The sequence below is a fragment of the Pseudoliparis swirei genome, chromosome 10, assembly GCF_029220125.1.
Source record: "Pseudoliparis swirei isolate HS2019 ecotype Mariana Trench chromosome 10, NWPU_hadal_v1, whole genome shotgun sequence".
NCBI lineage: Eukaryota > Metazoa > Chordata > Actinopteri > Perciformes > Liparidae > Pseudoliparis > Pseudoliparis swirei.
Window position 1 is genome coordinate 8966530 of NC_079397.1, and position 26938 is coordinate 8993467.

Consider the following 26938-nt stretch of genomic DNA (forward strand, 5'->3'; position numbering starts at 1 on the left):
GCGCTGAAATAACAAAAGGAAAATGATTCCCTTCATAATATTTTCCACTGTCGGTGACGTCGAGGCCGTGCAGTAAAGTCACAAATCACCTAGCAACCGCGGCCGCTGCCAGCATGAGGTCCATCGGAGGATTGGCTGTGTGCAACTAATGTACGAAATATACAACGGCGTGGGCTAAGAAAATACTTAAAAATAAAGAAGGGTAGTTGTGTGGGTGGAGCTCCATTCAGCAACGTTCTGGAAGAATCAACATTTGATGAAACTGAGATCCGGAGGAGGACAACAACATTGGATATTGATACCAGTTGTAACGAGAAGATGCTGAGAGCGCTGCGCTCCTCATGCATGAGCAGGAGAGCTTTTATATTGTATAATGCAATGTAGCAATATGAGTAAGTAGCCCCCCCCCCCCCCCTCATTCAGTTAGGCACCAGGTCATTAACTTGACAGCAAGGCTAACTTAGCTTTATACATAACTCATAACTCTCTTCTCAGAATTACTTTTTTTCTTTGCTCAATAAATTATCTCCGAACGTTTTAATAGTTCACTCGCACCTTTTCTAAGAATTAATCAAAGCAGTCATACATGTTATTCAGGAGGAAAAACACATTTTCACAACCTGGCAACCCAAACGTCAGCCTGTCTATCTGCATCCAGAGATATAAATGAGTGAGATCTGATGAACAGGGCAGTGTGTGTGTGTGTGTGTGTTTTTCTCAAACTGACCCTCTATTTCCACACTCATTCTCACCCGGTTCCCAGGTGTTCCTGCAGCCTACAGCTCCCACGTTCAAAACACAGTCTAATGGATTGGCTCTATAGCCCGCCCCCCCCCCCCCCCTCCTCCTGAGACCTGCACCAACGCTTGCACGCTGCCCTCCGAGCCTATGGAGGACTTAAAATGACTTATGTATAAATAAATAAATAAATGCATGAATAAATACAAGAATAAATAAATAAATGCTTAAATAAATGTATAAATAAATAAATAAATACAAGAATAAATGTATAAATACAGAAATAAATACAGGAATGAATAAATATAAGTTGTAACTCAACAGGACATCATTAAATAAATGTATTTCTACATTTCTCTATTTCTTCATTTATTTATATCTCTATTTATGTGTCCACACGTATTTCTTCATTTATTTATGTGTGACATTTATGTGTCCGTATATTCAAATGAGCTGGGCGGTCCGAACCTCATTGTTAAACAGGATTGGTCAAGTCGGGGAGCAAGACAGAAGCAATCGATCCCTAGCACTTGGACCTGTAGACGAACAGTGTTTATAATGCATTATTGTCTGTACATTCTAAATACTACTGCTGTTGAGTCACGGAATGTAATTTAAGGATGTTTTCAGCCGAGAAGTTAGTAGTTTAAGCATCAAATCTGTGGTCGGTTTATCGAGATTCAGCCTAATAAGGATATGCGACGGAGATTTGAGGTCCTGCTCGCGGGACCTCTGAGCTCCGGGCGCTCAGCGCGCTGTGTGGCCGCCGAGAGAAGCCTGATCTCGGCAGGACTTTTTGAAATGCTCCGCTGGCTCTGATGTCTCCGTAGCGGCTAAACATGAGATATAATTAGGTTTTGGAGGATCTAAAGAGTTTATTATTTATTAAAAGATAACGTTATGTCAATTTGACTGAGGGTTAAGATTCACAACTTCATATTGTAGCGACCGTGGGTCAGGAAAGCTACGAGACGTTGTATAGTTATTACCGTTTATTCGTAGCCTACGCCAAACAACAGTGAACACCGCAACACATTCTACTCCACTGTAAAGTATTTTACAATGAATAATTGGAGTAAATAAATGAGCAAGAACAGTTGATGTGGTGACGTCACAAGACCAGAAAGACCGTCCTGCGTCCTCGAGAGTCTGGACTCCCAAGACCAGACTCCCAAGACCAGACTCCAAGAAAACACGAGTCTGTACTCAGTGTACTTGGAAATGATAAACGGCTGAAGTAAAAAAGCTGTCTAGGCTAACTTCTGCTAACGGTTAGCTGAGCGAGTCAACTTCAGCTTCATGTGCCAGGCAGAAGTAGTAGAGCATAACACACCAGGTGCATCACACTCCTGTGACCAATCAGAATCAGAATCAGTTTTATTGGCCAAGTAGTTTGCACAACAAGGAATTTGTCTTGGTAAAGTGTCTCTGTGCTTACACAAAATGTACATTACAACACAATACAATACAGAACAACAAAAACAAATAGTGCAGAACAGAGGTTCGGACCACCCCAGCTCATTTGAATATACGGACACGTAAATGTCACACATAAATAAATGAAGAAATACGTGTGGACACGTAAATAGAGAAATAAATAAATGAAGAAATACAGAAATGTAGAGATATATTTATTTAATGATGTCCTGTTGATTTATAACTTATTTATTAATTCCTATATTTATTTATACATTTATTTAAGCATTTATTTATACATTTGTTTAAGCATTTATTTATTTATACATTTATTCATGCATTTATTTATTTATACACAAGTCATTTTGAGTCCTCCATACGAGCCAACATGCTGGCCTCTTCTTTGTCTGACATTATCGATCGCAAGAAAGTGAGGCATAGGTGGCGGGGGGAGGGGGAGACGGAGGGATCAAGATGGGGAGAAAGTGAGAGAACATGGGTACGGCAATGAAATAAAAAAGGGAAAAGGTGACAGACTGCCGTGGCGAGAGGGAAAGAGGAGAAGCGGAGACGCAGGGGGAAGCACAAGAGGGATGGATTGTATCCAGAGCGACGACAAAGCCACAAAGGAGGAGAGCCAAACCCCCCGAGGGGAAACGGAGAGGGACTACATCTGCTCTGGAGAGACTGCGAGTGCTTCTCACCGTAGCGTTCAATTTATCGACACTTATTTCATTCAGTCACCGACACATCAACGCCGGCGCTGCATTTGATGCTATTTAAAAAATAAAAATAATAAGACGGCGACTAAAAAAGGACTGAAAAAAACCGGACTGAACTCAAAATTAATTATTGTTGGAGGTTAGATGCCAATTCGTGACCCTGACGCAGCCTTGCAGCCCCATCATCATCATCATCATCATTATCATGATTTAAAAGCTATCGATGCAATTTAAAGGGATGTCACGCCTCACAGAGAGAAGGATGGAGGTGATAAAAGCGGAGCCACTGTCCTTAATGCCCGATGTAAATGGCACATGTCTGCACCGTGGGTAAATTAACTATATCTATAAACCTCACGATTTCAACCTTTTTGCTCGTCAGGAGCTCAGAGACTTGGTCTTAATGCGTTCCAGATCCTTCTGATAGATCACCTCTCTGCAGCCGGATGCCTCGAGGGTGCTTTGCAAAAAAAAGTGAGCGGGGGATGTAAGGTTTGTATTTCCAAGTCTCGAAGCATGAAACACTCCGACTATGATTGGTTACATGGGACTTTTATGAAGAATACATTGTACAATTAAATGTTCTCACTTTCAGGGCAGCAGAAATGTAATAATTGTCATGATCCAGTTTTTGTGTCTTGTTTTGTGTCTTATTTTGAAGTCCCTGTCTCTCGTGTCCTTTGTTTCCCTGCACTTCCTGTCCCTGTGATTGTCTGCCCTGCTCCTGATTGTTTCCTCCTGTGTGATATTGCTAGCCCCGCCCTCATTGTGTCCACCTGTGTCTCGTTCCCCAGTGTCCAATCACCTTCCCTGTGTATTTAAACCCTGTTTGTCTCACTCCCCAGTGTGGGTTCGTCCTGTTTAGTTTGTGTTTGACTTTAAAAATATGACATTTTCTGTGGCATGTTGTTGGCGTTTGGGTCTTATCTCTCTCTCTGGTGACAACATCCATCCTGACAATAATAGTAAAGCAGGAGATACAGGATGTTATGTTCCTTACCAGGTGCTCATCAATAAGACAAACAAACAAACAATTAAATCCGACTGTGCACACTGATATCTTATGTTTTACAAGATCATTAACTTACTCAGCTTACATGATTCTTAAAGGTACAGTGTCATCTACCGGTAAAGTTGCAGCAGAAACTTCTCCTTGTGCCCGATGTGGAGCAAACCTCCAGTAGCTGAATGCAAACATGTAAAAAAATGCCAAAGGGCACTCGGGTCAGTGTGTGGTTTGTCCTTCCTGGGCTACTGTAGAAACATGGCTCAATGGAGAGGACGCGCTCTGGATGTCGATATGAACTTCCAAGTCTTATTTTCAGTTGAATATACACTAAAGACTACAGTCAGAAACATAACATTCAATATTTGACCAGATCCTCCTAAATGTGACGCACTGTTCCTTTAAATAAGTCTAAAGAAGCATTTTTTTTATCCCCCTTGGACAGACAGACATTAACATTGTAGCATTAACATTCGCCCTCAGACACAAAACATGTGTTTTATTGCTAAAACATGCTGTTCTATTTTTTGTTCAGTTCAAGAAACTATAAATAGAAAAATTCAAAATATAAATCTATATATATATCTTTCAAAACTCGGAAGGAAAGTCTTCTATGTATTCATCTTTAATATGAAAGGAGGCCTTTTTTTTTACATTTGGAATGAAACATGCTAAATATATATATATATATACTCATACTTAATGAAACATGCTAACATATATATATACTCATACTTAATGAAACATGCTAATATATATACATATATATGGATATATACTCATATTTAATGCCATATATATATACTCATATTTAATGAAACATGCTAATATATATATATACATATATACTGCTGCCTCTTTTCCCTTGTTGACGACACAGAGCGAGTGTCCATGTGACTTGACGCTGAAGAGCGAACACTGGGAGGAGTGTTGAGGAGTGGGCCGCTCTGCTCAGAGGGACACTGAGTGTGGAAGAGCTTCCCACAGACACATGTTGTATAAACACACCGATTATCTTCCATGCGCTGGCCAAAAGCTGCTAAATAGAGGAAGGAAGCAAAGCCCGATAGACACTGAAGCTATCGATGTAAACATCCAGATAACGGTCAGAGGTTATGAGCAGAAAAGCCTTTGTTTGTTCTCCCATCATTCTCATTGTTGCTATGATTTCCTTTGACCAGACAGTGACAGTCCAGGTCAGTGTTGACCGTTGCTACGGCAATTACCTGCCCAAACATGTCTCAGATATCACTGAAAAGCCGGTTTCACGAGAACAGATGTGCACACCAGATGACAGGCGAACGCGTCCGTCAGGATACACAGACACTTCAGAGAATGGACACGAGTTATCAACTCAAACAGGAGCTTCCCCCGGTGTTGTTGCACGATAACGGTGACCCCCCTGGAGTTAGATGAGAGGACTGAGTATGAGGGAAGCCGGGGAAACAGCAGCCAACAACTGTCAACAGCTTCAAACAGCTGCAAACAGCTGGCCTGGCGGACTGCAGATGAAACAATCCTCTCCCTAATGAACACGCTGCATTTCATTTGGGCCGGTGATCAACAGTTAACTGAACAAATGAAAAACAACGGTTGAACCGCTCTACGTGACCGAGGACAACCTGACAGACCGCCACCCCTGATTGTTGTTTACATTATGAACTCTGCTTCCTCCCCGAAGTCTGTGTGACGTGTCAGAGGGTCCATTAGACCTGGCTGGGTCTGATGCCTCCTGTCACGGTCCTGCTGATGCCCCCCACCCACCCCTCCTTCCATGCCTACTACCAACTATTCATACACTCTGTCATACTCATTGAATGTGTTGTTACTCTGTAATGATTCCTTCTGGTCACATGACATCTATTCATCTGTCCATCCTGGAGAGGGATCCTCCTCTGTTGCTCTCCTGAAGGTTTCTTTGCTTTTTTCCTCTGTGAAAGGTTTTGTTTCTCTATTTTTTGGGAGTTCTTCCTGATCCGATGAGAGGTCAAAGGTCAGGGATGTCGTATGTGTACAGATTGTAAAGCCCGCTGAGGCAAATTCGTAATTAGTGATTTTGAGCTATATAACATAAACTGAATTGAACTACAATCCCCATGATGCAGCAGGCAGGACACAGCCATGACTGATAACTGAAACTGGTATGGCATTGTTGTTCCTTATTACCACAACGCTAATCCCTGTTATCAATGTGAAAAGCAGGGGGGGGGGGGGGGAATCTGTGTTTATTTAATTTCTAAATGATGCGCAGGGGCCGTTCAGGGACTGTTGTATAACAGGAGATGGTAAACACACTCACTGTAACGGACAGATTGCTGTTACGAGACTAATAACGAGGACGGCAGTCGGGCTCACTCACTCGCACCAAGTTAAAATCATCAACAAGTGGGGAGGAGACCAAATAAATGCAAACGCACACGTCTGGATGTGCGCACAAAATAACCACCGCACGGAATCAAGTTTTCACACTCACGTGTTTTGACAGGTTGGCGCTCTTCGAGTCGACATCGTACCTGTGGAAAAGGAGAGCGAGAGTGAGTGCATCAGGAGAGACGGAGGGTGACAGGAGCTCAGCTGGGAAAGCGGCGGGGATTACAGAGCGAGTAAATCAGTAACGGGGCCGAGCAGCTCGTCACCAGAGGCTCTGGGTATTTCACTCGAAGGCGTCCTCCATTAAAGTGACACTAAATGCACTAATTGGCAGTGATACTTACGTATATGTGAGAGTGACGCGGGGAGAGGGGGGGGATATGGTGCGAGCGAGTAAACAAGTGTCGGTTAGCGTTTACATCTCTGCTTATTAGTGTGACTTTTTATTTTTTGCAACGTGCTTTTTGAACACCACCTTTGCCTTTTATTCCTCCGTTCCACCGGCAGGCGTCTCGCATGCAACCATGCGTTCCGGACGCCGAGGCCGCGCACTCCAAAGGACGGGAAGCAATCAGCCGAGCCGCTCACTCGCCGATTTGAGCTCACTTCACGCGGCGCGGGGTCGTTTTACTCGCCGCTGAGAAAGGGATCGCCCTTCGCCGGGTGATATTGTGAGTGAGTAATGAGCAGCAATTTGAGTTGCTCTTCAAGAATGTTCAGGGTAATGTGCCCGATTGCGAGTGTTAGACCTTCAGAGTGGGGAATTTTTTTGGGGGGGATGAGAGGACATTGGAGCCGGTCCTCACTTCTTTTTCACTTCCTGTTTGAGGGTTTGGGTGAACGTGATGTTTCTGTTAGGGGAAGGGGTGTGAATGTTGAGGTTAGGGCATCATGTCAACGAGTGTCCTCACAAAGATAGAGGTACAGGGATGTGTGTGTGTGTTGTGGGGTAATTATAGGTTTCTAAATGACTCTAAATCCGCCGCATGCCTAAGTATTCACACACAATCACATAATGTCTCATCGACAGGACGAACCACTCAGTCAACAACGATGGCCCTGGCAGACAAATAAATCCGTTGTCAATCAAGACACCCTGTTCCATTGTAGTTTGTAAAGAGCTGAAGGGTATTTATTTATAATAAAATAGAGAAAATTAGAAGAGCTTCCAGTTCCATTGGACTCATTTCCCGTATGTCTCTGCTCCTTGTGAAATTAGGCGACAAAAATGTACGAATGTTTAAGGTTCGATGTGACGACACTCATCTGTATCATGTGCTTAACGAGGATGATGTTCTTGTGTGGCGCGTTCATCATCACCCGTCAAGTTTAGAGTGAACACGTGTGTGATAAGTAGAGGTTTGGCTTTTTTTGTTTTTATGTACCTTTTCACCTTTTTTTTCACCTTCTGGTGGACATGGTGCAGACATTATGAGCGTGTCTCTTCAAACATTTTGATTAGACAAAGTTTGAAAGATGATTTAAACGTGAACGCTTCTACAGCTCATCCTCTGGAGAACATGAATTAATACAATAAATTTCACATCAATGCATCGAATGTTGAGATATTATTGCAATACAAAAAATGTCAACGTCACGGCGGCAGAGGATCACCAAAGCAGTAAACTTGTGAAATAACATTTCTTTGTTCAAAAATGATAAATATACTTATTTAGGCTCACAGGATGGGCAATTATCATAAAAATGGCACTAATAAGACTTAGGCAGTAGTCTACAGATTCAAAGTGATAACATAAATCAGATAATCATTTTCAATTGTATTCTTATTTATTGGTGGTTATTTTTTATTTAAAAAATGTAAACAACTATTAACAATTAGAACTTTTTTTTAAATAATTCCAAATAATATTTATTGATTTTTTTTACCTACCTAGTACAAGCAATACAGATGGGACAGACACAACAAAGAACAAAAACAAAATGCTAGTAAATTATCGAAATTATGGGGGCATTTTTTACAGGGGCAACATTATATTTCTTAGGGTCAGTTTTGCCCTTTGCCCTCCTGTATTTCTGACGCTGGTACTGACTACACATGGCGATACAGAGAGGTGTGTGACACAGTCTCACAATCCATGCTCCGAGGACACACTGTAGTATTTCATAACATTTCACACAGATCACATCTTCGTGGCCCAGACTGCGTTCCCCTCCGCAGGCCGGCGGCCGTTAGGACATGTTAGCGAGCAAACACACGTGTGCAGGGACGCCCGACACACTCGGGAGGGACGGACAAAAAAGCCAGAGCGTTTTGTTCCCGGGACGCTCGCTTCCATTCATAAAAAAAACACTCAACACAGCGAGACATGCGTTCATGCTACTTCTTCAGCTACCTGCACAAACGGGAAGGCATCCAAGGTCACACGACACGGACGCCCTGACATCTCCTGAGCATCACAATGCCACCGCACAGGAAGGCTGTGCATCCTGTGTGTGTGTGTGTGTGCTGTTACAGCGCACGTACAAAAGCCTTTCCATGTGCGACTTGTATATAAGCACACACACACACACAGTTCTCTGGAAAATCCAGCCAAGTGTCTTGTAGTATTTGTGAAATTTGTGGAATTTGACACGTCCGATAAAAATAAAACGATGGTATGAAAACACACATTGAAGTGTCCACGGCATCCCAACAGGGCCCTTCACAGCAGCAGCTGGAAGCGATCCAGAGGAAGGCCAAAGGATCCAAAACAGCTAAAAGAAAGTTACACAAAAAAAGTAAAAACTCAAACCTTTGAATACATTTTTAGCAAAGTTGGACGTACGCTGAGTCGTGAACGCGGCGCAGTGCAGAGGTGATGCAGTCAGAGTAGAGATGATAGGTTGAAAGCGGCCCGCCCGCCTACCCTCCGGTTGCTATGGTTACCATCATTAAACACCACACATAATCACACGAGCACACGCCAAGCCCCCACACACTCCGCCGCCACTCGGGACGCACGCACCGGCTCGGCTTCCTGCGTCACCGCGCTGCGTGGATCCGTCCACGCAGCGCGGTGACGCTTCACGGTGAGGTGACGAAGACGCGAGGAGAGACTGAAACACACGGATTCTAAAGAGGCTCCACAGGTACGAGCTAAAGCAAGCGAGCGTTGCTGTCCAACCCGGGTCAAGACGAAAAGAGAGATTTCTCCCAGCACAAAGAGATATTAATCGTGAGCAGCTAATCAACTATCCTCACCTATAAGTTAGTCCTTTGTGATTCAGTCCTGCATCACCTTCTTGTTGGCTAAAAGTCCGCTATCAAAATGTAGGGGTCAAACGTCACGACCCCGGGTCACAACTTCACGTCCGGTCAAACTACTAAACAGTCCCTTCACAATAAAAGTCCAGTATGTTACTTTCCGGATTAAAATAACGTTGCAGGCTTCAACCGGCTTCGACATTTCTGAAATACTAACTAACATTCATCCCCATGCAGCATACATGTAAATATTACCTATTGCCATTCATATTTTAACATCACCTACAGTCAAGTCAACACAGTAAACAATGTCTTTCCCTAATGCTTCACAATTAAATCATAATAGTCATAATAATATTCTCCCTAATATTTCCTATTATACTATCTTTCTATATGTATTAATTTAAGGCGTAAGACTTCCTCTATGTACATGTGCAGAATCAAAATCAACTATTACAACCTATCAATTATATAAACGCGATAAGAGACAACGCACACACTGATCCCCCGACACAGGACACACAGCAACAAGAGCGGAGCACAGAACTCTAAGGGTTCGATCACATCAGCCGCGCCTCTCAAAAACGCGTAGCCCGCAAAACCATTGATTCCCTCTGGTACGGTGCGACTTTCAGACGCGCCTTTTAAATGCCACGCGGCGCGGGTTTCTTGCTTTTTTCAGGCGCGCTTAAAAGTTGAAATATTCTCAACATTAAGCGCGAGGCGCGGAGGCGCACAGCTCATCAATGTCACACTCGGCCAATGCAGCCAATCGAATCAAGCAGGAGGCGGGCTTTCCTTCCTTTTTTCCCGAGGAGAACCTCATATTATATATTATATTAGCGGTATTTAATTCCGAAGATCTTTATAATTCTAAATCTAAACACGACTCAAACTGACTCCTGCTTTGTCGGAAGTGCAACTGAAAGCCTCGCCATCGAGACACAACTCATGGAATAGATGGTGGTATTCGCCGTACTCTTTCCTTTCTTTAAAAAAATATATATATTGAACCCAAAATCAATGGTTGGTTGCGCACGCAGGTCCGCTCCACAGGCGCTCAGCGTTGTTTTGCCCGGCACATTTTTGCCAAGGCGTTTTTGGTGCGGCTGCGTTTTTTAGAGGTGCGTCTCGTGTGATTGTGCCTTGACTCTTCCTCACGGAGGTCGAACCTCCAGATCCCAGTTGTGTTGCTCCCCTGGATCGTAGATCGTAACCTAATTAGTCTCCAGGCTAATAAAATGAAGCCACTGAACTCCCGCTGTGTAATTCAATGAGAAATGCGATCCGAGAGCAAAATTGAGGAAGAGAACCCGGTCACCTGTAAGAACTCTGCCGTCTCCCACACAGCTTCTCATGCCTCTGTGCATCTTCAGCCACTGACGCGTGAGAAGCAGTCACAGAGTTCATAACACGTGCATTTGAAAAGGTGCCGTATGATATATATGCGTGCTACAGGAGGCTGATGCAGAGATGCAACCTGACCGAGGTGGTTACTCTAACACGCACAAGCCCAAACCGATGTGTGTGTTTTACGCCTGAGCACCAACAGATGCAGGTTTATACTATGAATCTCAGCACAATACACAGTCTAGGTAATCAGGCGCTGTATTGCTCCACTAATCCGGAGAGCGTACTCAGCAGCATGCACGCTCCCCGATCTGCCAAATATCAGTCAGAGTAATGTTGGACGGATACCAATGCTGCCAAAATAATGAGCATAGCAATACTTCTCAAGGGAAGGAGCTGTCTCAGTGATGGACGATGATAACCTTCTGGGTAGTAAATTAACTTCTGAAACAAAAAACTCGAATATGCTGTTCCACTGTCTGAAAACAACTGTTAAAGCACGAAATAATTAGTTAAATTAACACTTTTTCAGAACATTTGTATATCAAATTAAGCCCTCAATGAAGCCCTCAGTGTTTTATAATAAGCTTTTATTAGGAAGCACCAGTGAATACTAAGTGTCAGACGCATTGTGCAATCTACTTTGAGTCATGAAGTTCATTAGACTCGAGTCGATCGCGCTGTTGCACGCCAACAACTACCCGATAAAACAGACATATTTGTAGCACTAGATTCAATAATCATCCAATAATGTTCACATTCTGCAGGTGACATGTGGAGCCTCGTGAGGTTTCATGGAAACCTGTTCTAGGGACTAATTGTGTGGAAGAGATGCTTTCCAGAAGAGACTTCTAACATTGAGCAAAACCACCGTTCATCTCTTGAACCTTCAACCACCACACACACACACACACCTCTTCCTCCTCTTCTTCCTCCTCCTCCTCTTCCACATTTCGGTGTTTCCTTTCGGTGCCTGAGCCGATTGAAATCGTAAAAAAAATTGTTTGGAACATCTCTGGTGACTCCGCCCTGTCAGCAGGTTACGATAGCTGAACATTTAACTTTGAAAGCGGAGGCGAGTCCCGCGTTGAGACCGTGCCGTGCAGCGGTCTGTCTGGGCGCGATAGGGAGACGGTCCCCCTGAAAACGTGGAGACCGATGATGACGAGCAGCCTTAACTCAGATTAGTACCGTAACGTTGATGGCGAGTCTTGCATTCATACAAGTAGACCAACAAATAATAAATTAGCCATTATAACCATGTTTAAGCTAGCTCGTAGCTAGCGCTAGCTCGTAGCTCTCGAGCGCGACAGTCTGATTTTTTTGTCAGTGCTCCATGAGAACGACTTTTACAGGTAATATGGCCAAAGAGGTTTTTAATGTCGTCATTGTCAATCGTCGTTTTGGGCTTCTTATTTTTTTTAAAGTTTCGGTTCAGGCACCATTTAGGCACCGGTATCGTTTTAAAACTACCGGTTTAGCACCGGTATCGAAAAAAACAAAAAACGATACAGTAACTCCCGAGCCACTTTTTCCCCCCAGTCCACCCCTGTTTCCACACACACACACACACACACACACACACATGCACAGGTGTAGCCGCTACTTACAAGTCAAACCGCAGGTTCTGCCGCTCCTCGAAGAAGTAGTCCAGGATGAACTTCCGCACAAAGTCGGGGTTCAGCGTGTTGTCGATCACCTCTGTTCTCCCAAACTAGAGAAAGGAAAGAAAGAGAAGAAGCGTTGATATTTCTGCTGCTCACCGAACAACTTTGATCTCAAAGCTTTTACGGGCGCTTTGTGGAGAGCCAGAATAACGGAAGGTTTTCTCCCCAGGTGGCGCATCGGGGCGGAGGCCGGCTGCAGGAGGTTATCGGCGAGCTTCAGAGTAATGAATGCCGAGCGGAGGCCGTGTCGAGTCAAGGGGGGTCAGCGAGGTCCCGGGTTGGCATTTCACTCAGAATGTTAATAATACATATTGCAGATGATGGACGACTCATCCTATGAATAACTGGGGATGATTGGATGTGCCCCCCTGATTTAAATTCATGAGTATTCACTCATAAACTGTAGGTTCTGGTTGTGTCTCTAAGCTCAGAGTGGGCCTCCCGTCTCCTTCTGACAGCCTATCATCAGATCATAAGTAGGTAATGTTTATGGTCATGTTTTTTAAATGAATAATAATAATAAAAATCCAAAAGAGAAAACTCAAACCGTCTTTTTGGGGTCTGAAACTGGGGGTTGGACTACAAAATGACATCATCACTGCAGCCTTCCATCTGTATGGGGGCAGATCAGTCTCAATAATTGCAAATGCACACAGAGAGACTCATGAATGCAAACACGAAGATTCACAAATATATTCGATTTACAAATAAATTAGACTCTCGCAGAACGATTCACAAATATATTCAATGCAGACAATAAATTACGATTTGTTTGTGGATCTCTAGACATGTGTGTACGAGACCTGTCTGTAGCCAATCAGACGTCACCCTCATTTTCAACCAATCCCGTGTCTAGTCATGACAACAAGGGAGTTGTAGTAAGCTATTGAAACTTCGGTTTAATCTTGTAAATCTTGACGCGAATAGAGCGAAGCGAAACATTCGCCTCGTTCGCGAATGAGGGCGGCGTCTGATTGGCTACAGACAGGTCTATGTTGAAAAAAACCGCATTTGTGAATCGAGCCACGGCAGAGGAGTCTCAAAAACCTCGTACACACATGTGTAGAGATCCACAAACAAATCATAATTTATTTATGTAGCATTGGAGTGTATTTGTGAATCGTTCTACGTGCATTTATGAGTCTTTGTGTTTTCATTTGCAATTATTGAGACTGATCTGACCCAACACATGTCCTCTTAATATCACAAATATGAACGTGACACATTAGCTGGAGCCTCTTGTTGTGTCACAGCTCATCACATAGTGGCCGCTCGTGTGTACGGACGGCAGAGAAGCAACATGGAGGCCCTTGTGTCTCCATTTGGGCTGAAATGTGTGTGGCATGACGACGGGTGATGCTGTGTCTCCAGTTCTCACCTCTCTCCACTCCTTGTTGCCCATGCCTTGTGTGTAGAGGACACAAACTGTGGAGAACAGAGGCATTAAAGGTCGTGATAATAACAAATAAAATAACTGACTGTTTGTGCAATAGGATTCCTCTTTATAACATATATCAATATCCTTCACTGGTTGCGAGGATAACGAAAGGGAAGGATAGAGGACCATTACGCTCATAAAACACCAAGTACAGAAATAAATGAACACACTCAAATGCCGTGGTATATACTGCGTCCATTAGAGTTTGAATAACAAGCCGTAAATGCGACAATTATCAATAACGAACGTACATCAAAAGCTCCTAATAGCCCAAACATATTTTCCATCTTCAGAGGGTGAGAGACATCATTACAGAGAATTACGCAATTTCCCCCAAGCGAGACGATATTCACTAGAAGGCAAATTACTGAGCTCGCTCATCATTCCTGGAGGCCCTTTGATGTTCTGTTCCGATAAGTGACAGAAGGATACACACACATACACACACACACACACACAGATGCACTATATCTTCCTTCGTATTTCAGGGGAACAGATAGATTTAAACCAATAATGGAAAAGAGAACTTCTTCATGGCCGTGCGGCTTATACCTTGAAGGGCTTTACGTCTCTATCCCATTTATTGATCACGGCTCTCTACATTTAAATGTATTTCTTTGACCAGCGAGTGACAGATCCAAGCGATCTCTATATTTCCAGAGCCTCAGACATTCCTTTCCCCTCCTTGCTCTCCACTCCTGTCTTCGTCATTGATTGGCCCCTCCCCCTGCTGTCCGGAAAGGGGAAGATTGGCGCCCGCATGTGCAGATTTCGAGGCCTTTGCGGGTTCATGACTCACTGAGCAGCTTCCGTAAATGATTTAGAGATGAGTTTGAGTCAGATTGAATGCTTTTACTGTAACACCCAGTGTGTGTGTTTCCTTCACCCGCCTCCCACGTGTGTGTCTCCTGATTGTTCACGCCCCACGCCTGTGGTTTCCCCTCTCAGATGGAAACTCCCTCTGCTTCCCCTTGTCCCCTGCCGGATTATCTTCCGTTGTTTCCGGCTAGAAACCCCCGGTACCTGCATGCCTGGTGGTTTCTATCAGTCACTCTGCCTCCTGTCCGATCCTCTGCTCCGACGTTTCTGCCCTCCCATCCCCCGGTCGTGACATTTTACGAGGGCACACAGGTGTCCTCCCATGTTTCGTTTCCGTACTCTCCCAATGGACCCGGGGAACCGGCCCATTACTCACACTCTTTGGGCTCTGCTGTGCTCTTGATTCTGCTCCCGATGGGAGAGCCGGAGTCTCGAGCCAACACCTCTGGCATGCAGCAGAGAGCTATTGATCTTCTCCTCTCGACTCGTAGAAAGCAAGGGAATAAGCTTATTTCCCAAAGGTCAAAGTACTCCTTTAACTCACTGCGCTCCCGCTAACAGCATTAATCTAATGATTTTTAACTGCGAGGAGAGGAGAGCTCCGTGAATCCATAGAGAAGCTTCTTCGTCGGCCTCGTGCATTAGTCACTCGCCTCCAGCCGATCTCACGCGTTTAGTGAAAAACAACACCTAACATGAGTGACTCACCACTTCATATAGCAAAACAAAAGCCCTTCTATCACTTCTTAATTTACACTCAATCCCTTACACTCCATTGGTTGCAACTTTGACATTTGCTTTTATCTTTTTTTGTATACCTTTACTCCCTTCCATCTTGCCCCTCTTGTATATCCTTACCTTCTACTTCTGTGATTTTGGGCAAGAGATAAAGAGCCAAGATCTGCTGCTGTCCCGTCTGATAGAAACACACACACACACACACACACACACAGACAAAAGGACATGTGGCGGGTCTTACTTGGGTCCGATTTGGAGAAGGTGTCCCTGTCCAGCAGGTTCCTGTGCAAACACAAGAGGGGAAACAGAGAGTCAGGGACACAGATTCCTCGTGTCGAGGACAAAGACACAACGGGTTGTCCAAACATGGCAGCGAATGCATGTTAACACGCAGACTATTTATGTTCTTCGTTTGGCTTCGTGAGTCGGCATGATACCATCGCGCTCTGTTTACAGTCATTCTGTGAAACTCTTATTCGAGGTGTGAGAATATACACCAAAAAGATATCTGAAATTCTGGATGTACCACCACGAGGAGCTCCGGCGTCTTAATTCCCACAGTGAGCACGAAGAGGTTTTTTTTTTCCCGTTCAACTTAACACCAGAAGAGAAACTGAGCTACATGTCCAACCAGACTCTTTATTTATGGCTATTCACTTTTTTTTAATGGCCCCTCATTTCATGCATTGAAAACACTCCGTCTAAGACACAGGTGTCAAACACAAGGCCCGGGGGCCAAATCCGGCCCGCCACATCATTCTATGTGGCCCCTGACTACTTGAAAGACATATTCATCACCTTTTCTTAAAAGAAATGTAAGGAAAATATCCTGTGCTTTTATTTTGAAGGTTTCCAATTAAATGGATTTATGTTATAATATTAGAGAACATTTATGTACAACATTTCTACACTTAAATAACAATAATCAAGTGCAAAGAGAGTTATTTAACACTATGTTGGGGAGTAGTTTATACGTTAATATGTCTCAGTCACAACCCTTTGAGGGCGGCCATGATGCTGATGTGGCCCACGGTGAAAATTAGTTTGACACCCCTGGTGTAAGAACATACTCTCTCTGATGATATATATTGTAAATAACCCCATGAGAGGTTTATTGTTTTCTGTTAATTCCCTATTTTTGTATCTGCCTTAGTGTTTTTTATCTATGCCTTTTATATAGTATTGTTTGAATAATTATAGACGTTTTAATCTATTTCCTCTAAATAGTTCAATCTGACTTTTAATTTGATAGGATAGTAGCGCACTTTTATTTTATGTTAAAAAATGCTAACTTGACAGTATGGCTACGGATGGACAGATGCACATTTTATTTTAAGTTGTAATAGTTTTAATGGACCCGTATGAGGCTAACGCTCTTATTGTGGCGACAGGGTGGTGATTCTTTACGAGTTTTAATCCATGTTTATTCACCTAAAGAGAAAAAGTAAACCAGCAGTAAGTTTCACGTCAATTGATACACGGGGATCCGTTTCATACACACTGCGCTGCCCTCTGTCAGTGAGCTTCAGCCGAGACGGACTTCAAGGTAACCGTGAAGAATTGATGTTCCCCAAAAAGAGGGAGGAGAAGAGGAGGGCCGTGGGAAGCTAAACGGCCCGATATGGAAGTGGCATAGAAACCGTCTCATTAAGTCTGCTTTGTGAATAATGAGATGAGTGATGGTGATGGGACGGCACCGAATGGTCCGGAGACGAGAGATTGGGATCACTGACTTGTCAATGAGGTTAAATCACTCCAGCGTATTGAGGGCCTCGATAAGAATTCACTATCACAATCTCGCCGCTCATCTATTTAAAGGTGCCCGGGAGTTTCCTGGTTTGCGGAGGGGAAATGAAAAAGTGGGCGGGGCTACGAGTCGTCTGGTTTTCAGGAAAAGCCCTCTCCAGCTTTCAGCCATGTTCTGTTCTTTCCATTGCCTCTCCATCCCTCGCCGGGTCACTCACGTTAAATGGACGGTCATCGGTCATCAAGACGAGACTTTTGAGGAGTTTCAAGCCGTTGCTTGTTGCGTCTGGCTCAGGTCACATGATCCAGGTCCTCCCATCGCTCAAAGATGCGGACTCAAAAGGACCCGGAGGTCAGGGTTGGACATTTCCATAGTTTTTAGGGGGCAATTTTCCCCCCACTGACTGAAATCCAGGGGCATTTAAAAATAAATTGGGGGCACTTTTTGAAACTTGTGTAAAAAATAATAAATATACTTATTTAGGCTTACAGTATATGAACAATTGTCATAAAAATGGCAATGATAAGACTATTAGGCAGTAGTCTACAGATTAAGAACAAAAACAAAACACTATTAAATTATCTAAATTCTGGGGGCATTTTGTGCCCCTCTCTTTGGGGCAACATTATATTTCTTAGGGGCAGTTTTGCCCTTTGACCTGGTGGATTTCCGACGCACGGACGGAGCTCCGATGAAGTAAAACCTTTTCCTCCCCCATCCTCCTTAGCCTGACTGATGCCTGAAGTTACTGCTTCAATACCAAGCCCATTTCCCTTTGGAACTCAGATGATGGTGATGGGACTGCTGACTGGCCGGAAAAGAAACCATTTGCAGATGATGACGACTTTGAGGAGGGAACATATCAACTTCATCTCCAGAACTGCAGCTGGGTAACAGAGTCACACACGAGTGCACTTGAAACAATCTCCAAGGTTTGACAGAGAAAACTATTTTGTTGTTCATCGCAGCACATGCCAGAGTATATAAGTTATATTCTGGGCAACCCAGCGTGGAGAACTCATGTGAGACCGGGGGGGATGCTGTTGCCTAGTAACAGTAGAATCAAGTGGAATGTTAAAAATGAAAAGAAAAAAAGGGCCGATCCCTCGGCCTCCGGGTTTCGCTGCTCGCTCATCCGGACCACTCTAACTTCTTCTCCGGGTCCTGGGCACGTCCCGTAGATGAGCGGTCCCCAACCCCCGGGCCGTGGACCGGTACCGGGCCGTGGGTCCTTTCATACCGAGCCACACGGGCAAAAAGATGTGATCGATTATCACTGTCTGGAAGATGTTTTAATTTGAGGAACGAGCGGACACATCCGCCTCTCGACACGCGTCATCACACGTAGAGCTTCAGTCTCTCTTCCTTCAGCTCGCTGCAGCGAGCGCCAGCTGTTCCCAGCATGCCGTTCGGCAAACGGTGACGAAAGAAGTTATTATTTCGTTCAATCCCAAGGTGACGTTTTCAGAAAGTCTTGTTTTTAACTAATCAACGGTTCAAAAACATTCACTTAACAATGACATAAAATACACCAGAGACACGGCAACCAGAAAATAACTGATTGTTTTTGCTCTTGAGAAACATTTCCTCAAAGCTCCGGTGCCCGGCTGCTTTTCACCCATCAAACGACACCCCTTTGGATCAACTTTAAAGACTCACGTCTCTATATTAATATGAAAACACTGGCTTTGTGCTCGGACCTGAAGGTGTTGAACCGACCATCCTCATCCCTCGTTCCGGTCCATCTGCACTCAGATCAGATGAGAGAAGAGAAGAAGTTCTCAACCCGACAAAAACCACCGATGGCTGCACGCGTCTGCATAGAGGCCAGAAAACACGAACACACTGAAAATAGTGGGCTATATGGCTGTGGGCTCACCCTCCCCTTCCTGAACTGTCAGAGGTACAGTTTGGGAAACTAGTTAAAATACACTTTCTCTATTTGAGAGGAAATGTGAGGCTCCCCACTGTGACTGGCTGCTGCTCAAAGCACATCACACATGGTGGCACTCCAAACGGGCTCCTGGGCTCTCCCTGCACACAAGCTGTGTGTGTGTGTGTGTGTGTGTGCAAGTGTGTGTGTGTGTAAATGTGTGCGTAAGACACACTTTCAGGATTTCCACTTGAGAGGATAATGTGAATGAGTCATGGCTCTCTCTCTCGCTCTCTCTCTCTCTCCTTCTTTTCATCCATTCAGGCGGCGGAAAGCTAAAAGCTGCCATCCGAGTCACAGAAAGGTCTGCAGGAAAGGGGGGGAAAAAAGGTACCACGATAAAATAGTGTAGTTTGTATTCCCCCCCCACAAAACGCTATATCCTCACAGCAGCCATGTGTCATTTGGATTATTTGCCTTTTATTGGTCAAATAAAAAAGACAGCGCATCTCTTCATAGAAACAGATGAATGTATGAATCCACTCATCGGCTCCGGAGACGAGCGGCGGAATCCGACTGTGAATGGCTGGGATATCGATTCCTTCGATAGACCCCCCCCCCCCCCCCCTCGTCTTCACCGCTCGTCTAACCTCGGACCGCTGCACACAGCCCCGATCACAGGCCTGAGCAGCCTTCACCGTCAGCCTTCATCATCCTCTCAAAGAATTCTAACCCATTACAGAGTCGGGGCGCTGTGCGCGGCGGCCGGTGCTGTGATGAGAAAGAAAAGAAAGAAAACTAGATGTTTAGACGTATGCAAATGAGCTGCTCCCCTGCCAACAGACAGGTCCCATGGCAGCACCCCGGCACCCTCGTTAAGCTTTCACCTGAGCAGCCTTTAAGGCAATTAGCCAGAAAAAAAGCCCAGAGACCACGGATGACGCACAGAGCACGAAGCAGATTACATAAACACCTCCATTGTTCTGAGGAGCGGTCGGCAGTGACAGGGACACCAGTTTGTGACGTGAAATGATTCGTTCAGTTAAGATATTCTCTCCTGTAAACCGCACATTCTTCCATTTTTTATTTATTTGATCTTATATGTTGACTGTTGATTGTTTGTCAAATTCTTTGTGTGTCTAACTCACTTAACTCATAAATGTTTCGGATTCTGATTCACGAAAGGGATCTGAATCCCCAACGAGAAGCGTCCATGTGACAGAGACATCGAGCCAGATCATCTTCAAGGTTCATGTGCCGCTCTGAGTCAGTAAGTACGGTTTATTTATTTTGCACTTATCACAGACAAAGTGGCACAAAGTGCAGTTACAGTTGTCGATTAAAACAATTTGGCAATAACAGGGGCCGAAACATTTCAACAGTTAAAAGAGCAAAAGTAAAATACAGAGTAAAAGATGATGCTATAAAAACACAATTAAACAATATGGCCTAAAACAAGCATTTTTGTTTAACCAAATGTCAGTGCAAACAGGGATGCTTTGAGTTTAAATGATAATGTTGAATCTGAAATCACTTTATTTTCATGATCCAGAGTTTTTGTGTCTTGTTTCCTGTCTTATTTTGAAGTTTCCCTGTACTTCCTGTCCCTGTGATTGTCTGCCCTGTTCCTCCTGTGTCTCGTTCCCCGGTGTCCAATCACCTGCAGCTTCCTTGTGTATTTAAACCCTGTTTGTCTCACTCCCCAGTGTAGTACTGTTTAGTGTGCGTCAGATTAAATATTCTGTGGGAAGTTGAGATCACATGGCTCCTTTCTCTCTCTCTCTGGCTACAACAGCCATCCTGACATTTATGGGTTGAGAACGTTCTTCGACTTCTTAACACAAACAAGCAAATAGATCATCTCAAAATGTCATAAACTCACGAGGAGTGTCTTGCATACTGTTTTGTTTGTTTTTAAACCAGATTATCTGCAAATGAAACCACTATTAATGTTTTCTCTGTGTAAAGTATATTTCCTTTACACATTAACAACAACGAATCCTATGCCACCAGATATGACAGCACTGATCTGAGATCTGATCAGAGCCTTATCTCCAGTCCAGTGCATCCTGGCCACGCCTCCGACGCCTCTCCTCTGACAGCCGTCAGTCCCAGCCACAGGAAGTTCAATCTGACACCAGATGGGTTGTAAACACACACGTTATACTAATTTGCTCTCTCGCTCTCTCCCCGAGAGAGTTAAAGGAAAAACAAACCGACGAAGAGGCGGAGAGGCGGAGAGGCGGCGAGGCGGCATCTTTAACTGTAATGACGACTCCGTAATTATGTCATACGCCCCGGGAGATGGAAGACACACCTTTTGTGCATCTGTCCACCGGGGAGAACCACGCCATGACGGCAAGAATGGGGGACGGTAACCATGGAAACTACTGACAGCCAATTGGGGCCACTTGACTGACTTGAATGACAGTTGTGTGTGTGTGTGTGTGTGTGTGTGTGTGTGTTTTTCCCACCCCACGGATTCCATCAGTCAGTGCGTTTACATGATGGTATAATTCTAATCTTGCTTTAGTCGGACTATGCTATCTTTTGGGGGATCTGCTGTTATCCCAATATACATGGCAGTGAGTAATTCGAATCATTGTCCGAAAGCATGTCATATCCGATACCATAGGTGGCGCTGTTTTCATTACAACTCGTGGTGATACAGCCATTTCCGCTTGACCTCTTCACCACCACCAACAACAACCAACAACATCAACATCAACATTTCGAGAAAGATGGCGAACAGAGAGCAAGGCGAAGCTCCATCCCTGTACTATTCTTGCATGATGTTAATAGGAGTACAGCGAATGCAAATGGCGCTATTGGCGTTGTTTGTTTGTTTTCTGCCGGCCAGGCTCCCGGCAGTGACAACTTATCGTCTCTTTCGACTTCCGGGTCACGACATGGGAGGGAGGAGGGAGGAGGGCGGCGGGATCTCAAGCATGCGCAAAGACGCAAAGTCCAGTTCCTAATCCAATTCACCGTTACATGCCGCGATAGTCGAATTATCAACCGGATCGGATCGAGTTATCCAGGGGTGTTAATCGGATCGGAGTCGGACCGCACATAGTCGAACAAAGGTGTTTACATGAAACGGATCATTCGATTTCAGTCCGACTAAGCCAGTTATTCGAATGCATGTAAACACAAGCTTGAGCCTTCCTCCTCCTTCCCCTCCCCCACTTTCCTCTCTCTCTCATCTCCACCCCTTTACCACTTCAACCCGCTTTCCTCTCTCCTGTTTTTGTTGTAGTGAACACATTCGGGGCCCGGCTAGGGACGCCGTGTCCCCGGCAGTGTGTTACCTGACGACACAACGGCACAACTCCCCCGGGGTACCCTCACAGCCCTCTCCTGCACGACAGGAGTAAATTGGTGTTTTTCAGCCCACTGGAGGTGTGTGGAGAGGAGAGGAGAGGGAAAAGAGAGTGCGTCGGTGTTAAAAGCCGAGTTAAAGAAGAGCTGAAAAGAGGAAGTTGTGCGTGTTTGTATGAGAGATCGAAGATGATGAGGAAAGGCGTGTGAAAGAGGAGGGGGTTGTAACGGCTCCAGAGCGTGGGGGCTCACAGAGGCCGTGGCTCACGCTGACTATCTTATAGGTCATACATGGAGCTAGATGTCGCGTGGCGGCAGACACAGCTGCTGCGAGGATCATTCATCGCCATTGTAAAGGAAAGCCTGCCAAGACCTCGCTGAATGAGCGAAGACGTCATCGTCCTCGTCTCTTCTGAAATAACTTTTATCCTTCTGTGCAGGATTTACACTTTCTTTTGTCGTTATGTTTTTTTCATTCCCTCTGGTTGGTTGGTTTTCCTGGAATAAGTTTTATGACGTCTGTGTTCTGAAAGGCAATAACTGGACTGGATATAACTTGGATTACACTGCACAGTTGTACCCCGGTGTGTAAACGGAGGATTTAAACACGTGAGAATTATTCCTTTAATGCACAGGTATCAAACACAAGGCCCGCCAGGTCATTTTATGTGGCCCCCTGTCGGCTTGAAAGACACATGATCACCTTTTTTTAAAGAAATCTGAGACAAATATCCTGTGCTTTTATTTTGAATGTTTCAAATTAAATGGATTTATGTTATAATATTAGAGACGTAGATGTAGAATGATGGCAGACATGATCCTGATGTGGCCCACGGGGAAAATGTGTTTGAAGAATTTCATTCGCAAAAGGATTATAGTTTATTAGCTTAGAGTTAGTGGTGGGAAGTGAGTAGAAGTACATCTTCTCACTTTTGAGGTACCTCGTCAGTTTTAAGTTTATTTTAAATTTATGAAGATATCAAAGTGAAGGCACAAAAAATTGTCATAAAGTATTTCATATAGAAATAAATGAAGATTAAGTCTCGTCATAAAAATGTGTCACATAGAAAGCACCGTATATAACTTATAACCATGTGGATTTTGACAAACTAGCAAAGTTGCAAGAGAAGAGGATACAACAACTCGTGTATTTCTATTCGATGCAAATTTATTTGACAGCCTCTTCAGATTATCATTTAATATTAAACCTCTTTGGTTTGTGACCCCTTCAAAGTGTTTAGGTCAGGGTCTCTTTTCACCTGCGGTTGTTAGCACTTTTATAAAGACCCAACCTCTAAAAGGACTTGATTAAAATAATTGAGGCCAGAAGCGGTCAAGTTATTCAAATATTACACAAATAAAAAGCCACGATTGGAGAAAAGTAGGAAAAATTCATAAAAATGTGTCTGAATATGCTTTGCGTGGATCGCACATCATTTCAGCCTCTATTTGAGTTTCACTTTTGAAATCAATAAGCCATAAAACATTCACCATCTGTATGAGTGATGTGACACATTCTGTGGATGTTTTGGCACAAAATACACAAAACACATCTGAAGGCCGACGCAGCTCGGGTTACCCAATATGAACTATTCATTGTTTAAGTATCATTTTGAATGCATGCCAACCGCATTAAAAGTGATTTTTCATTCATGTTGCAGTCTAGGTTATATATCGTCTTTATACATTCAGCTTCAACATCACAACATGAACCCGTCATCCCGATCGGTGCCGTCCACTGACATGTTCTCTAATGGCTGGTTTCCACCCAGAGATGTGATCTGACAGTCCTATGACATCACTGGTATTCGTGGTTAGCGGTTTGCTACCTGGACGTCGCCGCTCTGGAGCCCGATGCTCTCCATCTCATTTCCTTCTGCTTCACCTCTGTTCTCCACTCCTCTTGACACCATTACTCCTCTTGTTATTACTATTTCCAACTCGTGTACCGGTCTCCTGCTCTGTCCTCTTCTCGGTGGGAGCCCGGAGCATTAACTCCTGTCTTCTGTTTGACTTCTTCTCCCTCTCTCCCTCTCTCAGTCTGACCGTGACCTGAATAGACTCGCTGAGACTCCACCGTCTCACTGAACTAGATACATTCACAGACACGCAAAGAACCACCCGCAGCAACCCGGTAGGTCCAGATCTACTAAACCACAGCGAGATGTTTCTGCTGAGGGTATTATTCAGAAATTCAGTGAAATTGCGATTGCAACCGACAATTTCCCCACCGCCACCGCGTTTGCTGTGGATGGGAGAGCTGCAGAGCCACAAGGAACCGAAGAGGAGTCCACCCTGAGGTTCAGACCCACAGCGAGCTGCAGCAGCTAAGAGCTGCAGCCCGTGTTGAGTGTTGATGCTGAGCGGGCCTGACAGTACAAGGAACCCTTCTATGTCAGTCCTCTCTTTAAATGTTAATAGCAGCGTTAAACAGAGCTGTGAGGGCTCGTAGCGGGGGGGGGGCTAACAAACCATACGCTAGAATTAGAGGAAAGGGGAATAGGTTTTTCCCTCCTGTCACTAAAACGCCTGCATGAAAAGAAAAAAACAGTACTCCTGTGATGATATCTTGAAAGGCCTTGAAGTCGAGACTCGAGAGCTTTAAATGTCACACTTGAAACATTCGAAAGTGTTTTCTGTGATCTTAAACGTGCTGTTTGTTTTATCAAAGACACTGGTGTGCCTTTACATCTCAGCACAGGTTCCTTCACATGCTTCACATGCACCAGAGCGGAGAGAGAGAGACTGTGTGTGTGTGTGTGTGTGTGTGTGTGCATGTCGACTAGGGATGGGTATCGTTTGGGTTTTTTCCGATACCGGTGCTAAACCGGTACTTTTAAAACGATACCGGTGCCTAAACGGTGCCTGAACCGATACTTTTTTTTTTTAAACGCACAATGAGGACATTAAAAACCTCTTTGGCCATATTCCCTGTAGAAGCCGTTATCATGGAGCACTGACACACAACGGATATCAGACTGTTAACATACACAATATATGTTCTCCATTATATGATGTGATATGTATTGTCATGTGCAGACTTTATAGGGTTAATCCTGTCACTGTTTGATGGGCAAAGAGAACAACCAATCAGAGGTACTGAAGATGACACGTGACAAATAAAGTTTTGCTTCTGACAGCGAGAGGTCCACTGAAACACAGTGATGCCCCACGGTCTTTATTCCTCTGTCATTATATTCCCGGTAACACCGGGTATACAGCCGGGACCGCTGGACATCAACACATCTGCTGACAGACTGTCACGCTCGTAGCTCGTAGCTAGCGCTAGCTACGAGCTAGCTTAAACATGGTTATAATGGCTAATTTATTATTTCGTGGGCTACTTTTATGAATGCAAGACTTGCAATCAACGATACAGTACTAATCTGAGTTCAGGCTGCTCGTCATCATCGGTCTCCACGTGTTCAGGGACCGGTGACGGTCTCCCCATCGCGCCCAGCCTGACGCTGGTGTGCTCAACACAAGCTCACGCCGTCACACACGGCGCAGCCTCCGCTGTCAAAGTTAAATATGAGAGGCTCGTAACCTGCTGACAGGGCGGAGTCACCTGAGAAGTTCACAACAATAGTTTTTTTCAATTTCAATCGGCTCAGGCACCGGAAAGAAGCACCGAAATGTGCGTTGCGTTTCGGTCCGGGTAATACCGGTTGTATTGGAACCGGTACCCAACCCTAATGTCGACGTGCTTAGCAACAGGCCTGGAATATTCTTAGAAACATGTGGAGCGAGAGGATCCGACTGGGCATGCTCAGACGCTCTCAACAGGTACCTGGTGTCTCTCCTCGTTCTCCTCTGTGTTCTTTCTCACGTCACTTCTTTTCTTTTGGACCGATCCATCCAATTTGCTACTGATGACCATTTGTTACAGAGCATGAAGAAAAGCACATGCTGACACAACCCCCCACCTCTCTCTCTCTCTCTCTCTCTCTCTCTCTCTCTCTCTCTCTCTCTCTCTCTCACACACACACACTGGGGAGCATCAGCAGCTTGTATCCTCTCTCTGCTTCTCTCAGAGGGCTGCCCTAATTCTTCTTGACAAGGGCTGGGAGAGCCAAGAGAACATCTCAGCGCGCGCACACACACACACACACACACACATATATATATGTCACCCTAGTATCCCTTTTAGACACAGACAGTTGCAACACAATACACACACGAGTCATAGACATCCCACGGCCACACACATCTATGCGAGTGGCATTCTACCTTAATTGCCTCTGTCAGCGCTTCCACTGCAAGAGGGGAGAGGGAAGAGGGAGGGAGGATGATGGAGTTGTTTCTCTCTCCGACTCCCCTCGTACAGAATCAACCTCCATGTTGCTCTTACACCCCTTTGCGTGCGCTGTGGGGTTTGTACGATGTTTTGAGAGAGAGAGAGAGAGTGAGTGAGAGTTAGAGAGTGAGAGAGTGAGAGTTAGAGAGTGAGTGAGAGTTAGAGAGTGAGAGTTAGAGAGAGAGAGTGAGTGAGTGAGTGAGAGTTAGAGAGTGAGAGTTAGAGAGTGAG

At 44.6% G+C, this 26938-nt stretch overlaps 1 protein-coding gene across 4 annotated transcripts in view; it reads right to left on the bottom strand.

Annotated features, from left to right (window-relative positions):
* Positions 1–26938, bottom strand: part of LOC130200397 (copine-8) — an 81975-nt gene that overhangs the window by 42031 nt on the left and 13006 nt on the right. For all 4 annotated transcript variants that reach the window (XM_056424648.1, XM_056424652.1, XM_056424650.1 and 1 more), the window contains exons 2-5: positions 15711–15751; positions 13853–13899; positions 12418–12521; positions 6356–6395 (exon numbers count right to left, since the gene is read on the bottom strand). In XM_056424648.1, coding sequence (XP_056280623.1) covers positions 6356–6395; positions 12418–12521; positions 13853–13899; positions 15711–15751 — 232 coding nt within the window. The remainder of the gene's footprint in view (positions 1–6355; positions 6396–12417; positions 12522–13852; positions 13900–15710; positions 15752–26938) is intronic.